General features: G+C 39.0%; 1 protein-coding gene across 1 annotated transcript in view; it reads right to left on the bottom strand.

The window, feature by feature from the left end:
• The window catches only part of LOC125241703 (kalirin-like), a 129,160-nt gene that overhangs the window by 52,443 nt on the left and 64,028 nt on the right, over positions 1-12,689 (bottom strand). Inside the window, 1 exon segment of the mRNA XM_048150300.1 lies at positions 5,623-5,884. Within this exon segment, the coding sequence (XP_048006257.1) occupies positions 5,623-5,884 (262 nt within the window).

The following is a 12,689-nucleotide window of genomic DNA, read 5'->3' as shown; positions in this document are numbered from 1 at the left end:
AAAAATTTGAACCTTATGTTCTGTAGTTACAAAAGACGTTGTCAGATAGTACAGGTAAATAATAAAGGAAATTAACACCAACCTACTTGCCACGGAAAGAAAGAAAATTGAGTTAATACGTATTTACTTACATGAACAGAACCGGAGTAAAACTACGTATATCTGTTTTGTGTTGCTCGTGATTTTTAAATAGAACTACCGCATGATCCAGTTTTCTTAATACATACTCATAAGTTATAGTTATTGAGTCATAACGAATTGATTGTTGGTGTTTCGGGGCATTTAATATCATATTCTTGCCTGCCAGCCAAAATATTTTTACGTCAAGACGCTGTGCAAAGGCGCATACGCAGAGGTAGGTCAAGACGAACGACCCTAAAGTACATAGCATGAAAAAAAGGTCCGTTGTATTCAGGTAATTCATACGTACATTACGTACCTAGAACGTACCTTCGTTTCTACGTTTAATGTCTGCAATATCTGGGCGACCGAGCTTCGCTCGGTTCTATTTTAATATATCACGTCAGGTACAGGAAGTGTTAATAAAATGATTGTTTATAAATTAAGTGTTTGATAAATGATAAAGAGAGATGCAAGTGCAAGGTTCTAAGTATATCTAAAAGATCGTGTATCTAACTAACCAAGTTTCTTTCTAAGATATCACAAAAAATACATTGCATTTAATATCATATTCTTGCCTGTCAGCCAAAATATTTTTACGTCAATACGCTGTGCAAAGGCGCATACGCAGAGGTAGGTCAAGACGAACGACCCTAAATGTACATAGCATGAAAAAAAGGTCCGTTGTATTCAGGTAATTCATACGTACATTACGTACCTAGAACGTACCTTCGTTTCTATACGGCGATTTTCAGTAGAGATGCCCTCCTCCGGCGTTTCGACACATCAGCACAGATGAAACCGCGCGAAAATACGTTTAATGTCTGCATATTAGCTAGTTCCGGTTGTAAATCGTCAATTTGGGAACTAGCCGGTACAGTTACCGGCAATAACATCACACAAAATGAGGGTTGCAAAAATATCTGACAATCTTATTTCTAGAGCCATAAGAGCGTGTCGGTTATTCATGCAGCCTTCTTTCCGTGATTGTACGAGCGAGATGCATGGAAAGTAAGCTACCAGTAGGTATCACGTCAATTTCAAATTCGTGGTGAGTATATTAGATAGTTTTGACGTTCTTTCTTTCCCATCACGGAAACCATTGGGTATTCCGGACCTTTGGGAGGCGTAAGCCAAGTCAAATCCAACAATAGTTTTGGCGTTACATATTTATGTAGTGCGAAAAGGGTTTTCTTTGTATTTTTCCGGAAACATTTGTATTTTTCATGCTAGTTCAGTCAATGTCTATACATCTTGTACGGAGACTGACTAAAATAGCATGCCACGTTCGTACGTTTCCGTGACAATACGAAGGCAAATCTTTTCGCACTACATCTGTATATTATTAGATTTATTATTTGTTAATATCTCATTTATGACAAATTCATCGTTTGCTGCACTTTGCACTAGCTAAGCACATGTTAGGCATAAATGTGTCGCTTCTTCAAACTTGGGTAAATCCATTCTGCTTTAAGGTTGAATACGTTTTAAGTTAAGTTTGAAGTTAAGCGACACAAATATTCAAAGTTACTATATTTATCCTTTACTGTTTATAACTAGGGTAGTAAAGGTTACTGTTGTAAACCTGACCTGTTCCGATGAGTGGCCAAATTAAGCAACCAATATGATTAACGATAATGACGTTCGCCGGGCGCACCGCTGTTCGAATTTGTAGACCGCTATAAATTCAGTGTTCACTTTATGCACTCATTAATTTAAAATATTCAGGTTTCATGGCATAAAAATCAGTAAGCAACATGTAAAAACGTAGATTTAATCTCAGTTTGACCGTGGTGGTGGATGTGTACGTAATGCAATAACGCAATTGGAATTAAATGAGTTCGCTGAAAAAGCCGCGAGAGTCAATTAAGGCAGGTCATTAATAGTGACACTGCCGCTAACGCACAGTAATGGACAACGACAGCGCGTGGAAATACTGGGGCTATGTCACTCAATAACTTTTCATTAGGTATAGTTTTTTCTAAATGTTGTTTATTAATTTTACTATTCATGAAATACATAAATACTGAGCAATTTCTTTAGATTTAGTTGGTTTCGGTACCCGGTGTTCCGTGTGTTGTTATTATTTTTAACGTTTAAACATCTAAAGCAAATCCAATTTGTTCAGATTATGACCAAATAGGTATATAAGTATTATATGATGCATTATTAAAATCCATAAAACAAGGAACAAAGTAAATAAGTGATGTATCATTAAAAAATATGCATTAATTTGCGTTCGCTGGATTTATGTATACACCGTGTTTTATTTCAATTTCCATTAAATAAAAGGGATGGTTCTTCATATTTTAAAATCAATTTGTTTAAGCAATTAGTGACTTAACTGTTACTTAAGAGTTATTAGAAAAATCAATTTAACTACTGAACAAGTGTATCGCGCTTTACTACCTACTTACTATATATTGTTATTTATTTTGACATGTGCTGTCGAATACTTCTGTGTTATTCAAAAGTTCGTTCGAATTAAACAAAATTAGTTATTGAGCCTAACGATGTGTCGAGTTTAACGGAAATCAAAAAAGCACGGTGTATAAATATTTTCATTATACTCACCAGAAGTTCCATTTCCAGTGGAGTGAGACAAATATTTTGACATCTTGTAATAGGCACTTCGAAGGGACATTGTCTTTATACTGTTGCCATTACTAGAGGAAGGAGTAGAGGAATCACCACCATCAGTGTCACTACCATGACCGGAATCCGAGCATGTAGCCATACTTTTCTATTTCACAGAATAGTCTCAATAAATTTGCAATAATTAACGTTATTTTATAGTAACTTTTTCAGATTATAGTCTTTAGAAATATTGTCATTAAAGTTGAAACATTTAACAGCATGAAACAGGGAGCGTGCAATCGGATTGCAGGCGTCCGCACCGGAAGTTGGGTCGCAATGAACGCATCCGCGAGGTCTCAGCAGCTTCCGGGCGGTACGGGAGGCGTGCCTGCGTTGCAGACTGTTGCACGGGGGGGTGCGTGCACCGAGCAGCGTGCGGCGTCAGGCCGAGAGGCGGGCAGCGCGAGAGCGGGAGCGGGAGCGAGCCGCGGGCGGGCGCGCGCGTCTGGTCGAGACGCCCGCCCGACTAAACCGCACGCGGCCAGCGCGAGGCCCCCTCACACCAATAGCACGCCCATTATCGTCGTAATAGAGGCCTAGCGCGTAACGTGCACCTCAATAAGGCTACATGCACATGCACACACATACTAATATTCAATGACTACGAAAAATTCGCTCGATCTTAGAAGATCGAGCAAAAACAATAAGAAATATCTCTTCGTTCCATAATAAATAAAATGAAATGAAAATAAAATAAGCTTATCGACATTTACGGTCGCGATGTTTTATTTTTCATTGTAAGAGTATGCCTCAAGAAAGTTTAACTAAAACTAAACTAAAAACACTTTATGTGATGATTAAAATCTTATTAAGAAATTTAATTCCATGGGGACAGAAACGTTTTATAATAACTTTATTTGGTCCTTATTAATGCGTGTAAGCAGAGTTTACGCAAAGTCGGGAGGAATACATACATGTTGCGAGTCTTGGAAATACATTTTTTTCTGTATGTAGGACTTTAGGTATGTATTTTTACTCTTAGATTGATTATTTTTTTGTTATGAATTTACCAAAAATAAAGAAATTCAGTGGACTACGAACTCTTAATAAAGTAACTTTCGGATCCTTAGTCATAAATTTCCATCATGGTTGAGTCAATTTACTACCGTGGTTAACCAAGCGAAAAACTAAAACGAGCAAAACATTTTGCATGCCTCCTGGGAATGCGATTTCCAAACTCGGATAACGATTTCCAGCTTGCCAGAGATTCATTCTTGAATAAGTTAATATCAGATCATCGACTGATCAAGAGATAAACGTCAATGTCTTATAGACAGGTAGGAATCAAAAATAAAATTGTTAACTACGAGCGTATTAATATGAACTAGTCTTTACAAGTGTTTATAATGGGAACGGAGCGGGACACGTAATTCACGAGACGCCGACCTAGCCACGCCGCGTCGCGACATACGTAATGCATAATCCGATGTTTACTACGTCTCTCCTTTGACACGGCGCATGTAGCTCACCCCAACCGCAAAATCGCATTGCTACTTTATGAATGAGTTCATTCATAATGTCTCAATACGGATGCATGTAATCTGACATCTAATCTGATCATTTTACTACCACCAAACATTGTCAATGAATTAATTAATACGGTCCTTATTCCTCATAAATCCTAAAGATAGCTCCGAGGAGCAATAAAGTTAACCTCATTTAATATAACAATACCGTTATTGAACGATTCTCGAGTATACCGGGTAATGGGACTTGGCGTGCGTACACAAAGATGAACGAATTAATTTCTTAACAGAATAGCATTCCGTTATAAATTTTGTCAAACGTGCATGAAAAAGGCACGCATTGTTCAGGTACGGTAACAACAATAAAACAGTCGACCAGCTCAATTTTGATGTGCAGGCATCGCTAAAAATTGTACCACTTTAGGTCCTCCAAAAATCACAACTAACGTCCTCCAAAAGGCACAAGCTTTTATCGCCGACTGTACCTTTTTTTTTTTTTTTAATACTACGTCGGTGGCAAACAAGTATACGGCCCGCCTGATGTAAAGCGGTCACCGTAACCTATGGACGCCTGCAACTCAAACAGTGTCACATGCGCGTTGCCACCCCATTAGAAACTTGTACATTCCCTTTTGCTGTGTTAAGTACACAGCAAAAAGGAGTGTACAAGTTCCAAGGAGGGTTCGGGTTGCCGACGACTCAAAGGACAATAAACGGAACAAGTTAGTTCCGTAAGTCCTCCCGTCATCAGCACACCGCACCCTCGTTGAGCTCTGGCAACCTTACTCACCGACAGGAACACAACACTATGAGTAGGGTCTAGTGCTACTTGGCTGCGGTCTTCTGTAAGGCGGAGGTACTACCCCAGTTGGGCTCTGCTCTAGATTCGAACGAGACGATATCCGCTGTGCTGTGCCCTACCACACAAAGCGGAATATCATTCGCTATGCCCTACCTCCTACCGACCTTTCTTTCAACAGTCATCTACTGCTCTCCGAGACGTTTCTAAAAACCCCTTACTCGATGGGTATACGACGTTTAATGACAAAGTTCCTATGATCGATCACCTTTCTGCTTCATCACCAGCACGGGAAGCATGGTCGCGCGATAGACGATAAAATAGCAGGCCGTCCCTATCGCACTATTTGTAAGTGCGATAGGGACGACCTGATATTTTATCGTCTATCGCACGACCATGCTTCCCGTGCAGATCAGCTTCATGATACCATAATATTGCATTGTCACGTGATTTACATATGTGTGCAAAATTTCAGCTCAATCGGAAACCGGGAAGTGGGTCAAATTTAGTTTCTACGTTTTGATGCACACTAACATACTAACAAGGCAAGTTGAATAAAAGCTTGTAAATACACTGGTACGGTACAGGAATACAACTTACCTAATACTTCTTCACAGGGTTGGCTAAGTGGGCGCCTCGATGGCGAGGTTTTCTGCTGTGGTTGGTGTTGGGGCTGCGGCTTGAGTACGTGCGCCGGCACCGCGCCCTCCTGGGGCGGCTCGCCCGGCACGCGCACCACCCACCACTCGGCGCGCGCCGTCCAGCCTTCCACCACTTCTACTTGCTGGCCTTTCGTCACCGATATCTCACCAGCGCCGCCTGCCACGTGCTCCGCGACGACCCATGTCATCTCTGGCCCAGCCTACAGACAAATGTATGCACATTAACGTTGTACTTTATCTTCTGCTCTACTATGGATTTTACTAAATAGAGATAACCTAGTGTAATGTGGCAAAATACGTCGCTCTCGCATAGGACTGTTTAGCCACCAAAAGCGATGTTTCTCGGACATTGTACTTTGGACATTGGACATTGGATAATCGTCTGAAATAGACACTAAGGCCAGTATGTAGTTTAACTAATGATATAATGAAACTACGGAAAAGTGTTCCAAATAGGGTTGAATGTTATACAATATAAATCATTCCTATTATAACATCATCATCCTCCTTACGTTATCCCGACTTGCGCCACGGCTCACGGAAGTCTGGGGTTCGCTTTGATAACTAATCCCAAGATTTGGCGTAGGAACTAGTTTCCTATTACAGTGCCGTATTAGCGAGTCTCACAAGTTCTTCGATTTTACCGATTTTTATTTTTAAATATATTTTATATTATATACTAGCTTTTGCCCGCGGCTTTGCTCGCGCTAGAAAGAGATAAAAAGAAGCCTATGTCACTATCCATCCTTTCAACTATCTACACTTAAAAGATCACGACAATTCGTCGCTCCGTTTTGACGTGAAAGACGGACGACAAACAGACACACACACATACACACACACACTTTCCCATTTATAATATTAGTATGGATTTTTGCTACACTCGGATACAAGCAAATAGCGAAGACTGACAATAGGTATGCTATGCATATTACATCGCGTCCTTCGCGCTTAATATTATTCGTCTTGAAACTCTTAAAAAATGTCACATTTACTTAGTAAACTATAATTATGTCGCTTAACTTCAAGCTCGGGTAAATCCATTCTGCTATAAGGTTGATCCTTTTTCTGATTAAGGTACAGCGGATGGTGATGAAGTTAGGCGACACAATTCGCTTTTAATGTTTCGTACCTCAAAAGCAAAAACGGAACCATTCGATCACATTATTTTCCGCCCATCTGTCTGTCAATCAAAACGCTTTATCACGCGAAAGTGTAGAGAGCGAGATCGAGTTGAAATTAAAACCATATTACACAGGTCTGCAGCCCCTGAAAGCTGCGAGGTAATTAAACTTTTAATTAAACGCGAAAAAATTCTTATGTCGCTATTATGGCAAATATTATCTATTGTTCTCTAATCCATACTAATATTATCAGCAAATAAAAATATCTATTGTTCTTTTCAATCCAGTCACCTAATATTATAAATGGACCTCTTTGAAGATTAAAAGTAAATTGTATAACATTTGAATACCATTTTTGTCACTGTTTGAAAAAAAAATGGTTAATCCGTCTTAAAGAAGTATCACGTCTTACTTACGACGAAAACAACTCAATATACGATAATTTCAGTTCAATCGATAGTCGAATTGACGTGATTTTTTTTGCCATGAGAGCCCTCTGAGGGATACTTTTGAAGGAGCGTGGATGGGGAGAGGAGATACTTGGGGATAGGCTAATGTTGGTCTCTTTCTAACCACCCACTTCCCTAAAATGGGGGGTAGAAATTGTATGGAGCCTTCTGCAATTTTCTAATATAACGCGAGCGAAGCCGCGGGCAAACGCTAGTAATTAATATAAATTGACATTCATTCATTCTTTTATTCATTGAATGTACCTACTTTCAAAATATATTGTTAATTGCACCAATAAATTGCTCTGATTATTTACGAGTAGAATAAGATGACTGCACCTTATAAAACAAAGTCCCTCAGCGCGTCTGTATGTGTGTGTGTGTGTGTCAAGATAAACTCATAAACTGCTGACCATAATTTCATGCGGTTTTTATCTATGAATAGCATTATTCAAGAGGCAGGTTTAGGATAATTTGTTAAGGTTTTGATTCAAATTTATTGAAATATGACGATATTTGTTAATCAAGCCTGCCGTGTTCGAATCCCGGTATGGGCATTTATTTGTGTGATGAGCACTGATATTTGTTCCTAAGTCATGGATGTTTTCTATGTATAAGTATGTATATTATGTATTTTATATACATATGTGTTAGAAAATACTTTTAGGAATTGATAATTATCCTTTCCTGATCCTTTTCGCCGACCGTAGCTTGAGAAATTAGGATAAGTTAGAGACTTTCAAGCGTGTGGTAAAAGTTACAGCCGGCGGAAATGGTACGTGGACACTTCCCAAATGTTCGTACAGTTCGTACTATGACATATTTCAATATAAATAGGTATCTTAGTACCTATGTACCATTAGGGAAAGAGAATGATAAAATAGTTATTTCTTCTAAATACTAGGGGGCAAGATGGTTTTTAACCGCACGTGCCAATATTGCTACCAGAGCAAGCTAAAGGTTACAATATTGAATCGCGAACGTAGCGATTCAGTTGCTTTGCACTCTTGTGCATAAAATAAAACTTTCTCATGCGTTTTTAAAGAACCAAAACAGCCTTTACCGGCCGTTATTTAATTCTATTAACAATCGCTCCTCAGCGGCTATTGAATGAAAGAACATTATTATTAAATATGTAGTTCTTCTTCTTCTTCCTCGTTCCCTCAATGCTGAGGATCGCGACCACAAGTAGCGTGTCTCCATTGAACGCGGTCATAAGCCATGTGGACTGCACGGTATATGTGTAGTTACAATAATTCCAAATAAAACTGTTGTGCAAACATCGTAGCACTATTTAACAAAGAACAATGAAAATGTAAAAAGATTAAAAACTTAAAATTATTCAAATACTTAAAAATGGCTTGATGTCTAAGTAGCGTGAATTTCAGAGTTTGTGACGGAGCTCGTAGTCGGCGTGGTTTGCCGTGCCATGCCCGTAAGGTACTATAAGTAGGTAGGTAGGTGCAGTGTTCAACGTTAGTATTCGAAATGTGCACTTTATGTTATAAAGGTTGTGACACTGTGACAAGTGACTATGTTGGATATTAGATCAGCGTTGAGTACTAGTATTTCTAAATGACTAACTTATCTTAAAATTCAGTAAATTAAGTAAAGTCTATTGAAAACTTTTGACATCATTATTATAGTATTCTTGTTGAGGTTTCGTTTTAAATTTAATGGGCGACCTTGGAAGTCCGTTTCATTGAATCTGAAGCCAGCAAGTAGCCTTCTTGCTCAAAATAATTTACAGAAGCAACCTTCTGACGTAAAAAGTAGTTTTCACATAAAAAAGGAAAATAATAAAAAAAGTATTCCTTCTCGCTTTTTATTTTTTTATATTAGTAGAAAGTTTTTTCTGCCGACAGTACACCAAACTATTTAGACAATTAAATAGCCCCGGTGCCAACTTATCAATTATCATAACAATTACTAATCATCTGTTTGGCTGTTTAAATGACCTATGCTTTCATTTGATATGACCATTTCAAATATATATTATACTAGAATTTGTATGCATCACTTTAATGCTGAAATCGAAACTGCAATGTTTTTAATTTTAAAATGTTTCACTGATACTACGCACTTCGAGTTCCAGTTTTTAACTGGCAAAGTCGACTTTGACGCTCATTGTTTGTTCGCCCGCTTGTTTTGCAATATGACATAGGACTGCCCTGCCCCATAAATGTTTGGACTTAATATTAATAAATAATGCATCGGTGTAGCATTTTCATTACGTTCTCTCAAGTGCAACAAAGAGAACTTATATTCATGTTATGCGTATTTATGGATCCTTTGTATATACATAATGGTAATGGCATTTATTTGGGTATAAACACAGAACTAGATTTAGAGGTATCACTTAGTACTAATCCAACAAATATCTCCACTAAAATTGATTGTGGCAATGGGACCTGACTCGAGTTAGTTTATGAAAACTTTGGGTGACAGCATGATAAAAGTTCTCATTTCCCTCCATTTGCCAAGAGTTCATCCATTAACGAGATTGTAAGTATAACATTAATTTGTTTTCTGGATTTCGTTTACTTATAGCGAAACTTTCGTGTAAAATGTGCGATAAACATTCTGGAGACGCCTCGAAATATAGGTACGTTAGTTCCGCTAGGGAGCAACTCTGCCCCAATGCAATACCGGCTTTAATATGCAGTTGGGAATTAATTTATAGACAGTTTATAATATGTGCACTCGATTGAATAATGCAAACATTGTAAAACATGGAAAAAATGTTATATTAACCTGTTATATTTGCCCCCTGACGCTGTACGCGCTGTACCTTATGTAAAATAGGGTATGTAACTTTAATAATCAAGCATTAAAACAAACTTCGTTAAATCCTTAAGCCCACGCTCGAGAAGTATTTTATCTTCATTCATTATGTAGCAGTCACATATACTATGTCCTAATAGCAGTCACATATAAAATACATATACTTGATATTTGTTTACTTTACAATATACTGAGTAGTTCGATAGTAGTAGATGCATGAGAGCAATACATTTATAGATATAGCGATATGTCAATATTAAAGATAAGATTTGCAGCCAATAGATAGTCGTAGATAATGGATAGGAGCACACACAAAGTCCATAAAGCCTAAACATATTAATTAGGCTGGAGGGAAAATTTTACCAGCCTCTGGTTTTTTGAATTGCAGTGTTATAATAGACCTTGTGAAAACTTCGCCTGAACAAAATAGCCAAAAAATGTTAGCAGGTTATTTCGCTCCCCTAGAAAGGCGTTATCAAAAAATTTGCTACTGAATTATTACCCAGATGTTTGTTAATCACAGTATTCACAGTCCACTCTGCTTATGCCGTATACCAGAAGGCATTCGAAGGGTTTATAGAGATAGTGTTTAATGTTTCGTTTATGTTAAAGAAAATAACGACCGGGATTTCAGCATAAACACAAAAAGTTCCAATTGGTCGACATCGCTGCCGGAATATCACGTAAGCTTACATTTGGGCACATAAATGGGCAATTCAAGTTTTAATGGGCGTTTAAAGTTTTAAACTAACATGGAGCTTGTGTACAACATTGTTTGATCGTCATTATAACTTTTTATTTCTTTACTGACCATAAACTATGCACAGTATGCACTTCAACTCTAGATAGAGAGTGGGCAAAAGAAAAATATGAAAAAGTCATAAAAACAACATACCATATTAAGTCGTTGTCTCTTTACTTCTGTCATAATGTCCTTATACGTGAATTTTCTAACTTACAATCTAGGTAGCTATGTAACCATGTCTGTACGGTCGCCACGCCATTCAATATAACGGATTAAAGCTGTCGAGGTACCAAAAGTAGCCATGGACGTAAATCGGATGGCACTCGGGAGGAGCTGATAAGATGACGGAGACATGAGGCGGCGATAGAACTTCTGTGATAAAACAACTTTGCGTGTAAAGGGTTTTTAGAATTATTTCGTTGATTAATGATAGCTGTGCATTGAGAAGTACAGTCAGCAATAAAAGCTTGTACCAAAACGTACTACTTCTTGTATACAAGGTAGCAGCCAACACCACAACGGTGAACTTTCATGATAGCAATAAAGTAATATTTTAATAAAAAGTGATCGATCGTAGAGGCGCGCCTTCCATTTGCGTATCAGATAATAGGTATCGTATGTACAATACAAACTAGAGGTGCCATGAATACTTATTCGGCAACTATTCGGTAGCCGGAGTATTAATTATGGCAAATACTTGGTATTTGGCCGAAGGTTCCCATTTCATATGGACCTACTGCGGCTGTTATTATAGTTTTAAAACAATATAAAACATACATGAATTATACTATAACGAATGCACGGTCCAAATTTAGAATATCTACCAGTTACTCGGGACTTTCACGTTTATATATGTAATATAGATTAACGTTAAATCTGATTAGCACAGATCCAGGTTTGTTTGTATAGGCGACCTATAATCAGGTATGGTATGACTGCCGGTTTTATTATTATTTGTCTGTCTTTTCCATATCTCGGGACCATGGGGTCCCGGACCTTTGGGAGGCATGCGTGGGGCCGAAGCCAACAGCACAAAGGCCCTTTTAGACATTTTAATCTAAAGGCAAGGGATACACGTGGCGGATACCATCCCCGAGCGCACAATATGATACAACCGGAGATGGTCCCCGCCAGGTGCAAAGACTATTGCAGTGCAGCACTTTTGTATTGCGATGGGAGCTAAGGTCATTGTTTTGAAAGTTGGATGAACTGGTTAAAGAGCTATGGGAGGAGACTATCGGACACCTGCCGTGACAATTAGTCTCACAATTGTAAAAGGCAGGCGGTGACTCGCCAACCCATTGAGTGGGCCCTGCAAACCGGCCGCACGCACGGTGCGACAACATCAGAGCAACACTTGAGAGTGGCTAAAAGGTTTTCGAGAGGTGAGTCTGCGGTAGCTTGGTTCCTGGTGTTCCATTCAGCAGGCCGCCGGCGTTATGACATTTTACACTTCCAACCTGGAGCATAGGTCCCCCTCTTGCGAATCCACTCTGGCCGGCCGGTTAAGGCAAGCGCAGAGGCGAGGGCTAGATGGAAGTGCCCTCTGGAATAGGGGTCCGGCGTGTCGCCACTCACCGTCATCTCGCCACAAGCTGTCCCCGCGGGCTTATTATTATTATTTGTATGTCTTTCGTTTATCTCGGGACCATGGGGTCCCGGACATTTGGAAGGCGTGCGTGGGGCCGAAGCCAACAGCGCAGAGGCCCTTTAAGACAATTTAATCTAAAAGGTGATGTGACACCAACCGACACTTATCCCTGTATGTACTATAGTAATGCACCCAAGGACAAGCCCCGGTTAGTGTAGGACTATTGCAATAAAAAGAGACAAAATAATCTGGGCTATTGGGTTGAGATGCTAATGTACTAGTGACCGGTCTATGGAAAGGTCTATGGCATCT

This window comes from Leguminivora glycinivorella, chromosome Z (assembly GCF_023078275.1).
Source record: "Leguminivora glycinivorella isolate SPB_JAAS2020 chromosome Z, LegGlyc_1.1, whole genome shotgun sequence".
Lineage (NCBI taxonomy): Eukaryota > Metazoa > Arthropoda > Insecta > Lepidoptera > Tortricidae > Leguminivora > Leguminivora glycinivorella.
Note: the sequence above shows the minus strand (reverse complement) of the source record. Positions and strands in the feature narration are given on the sequence as shown.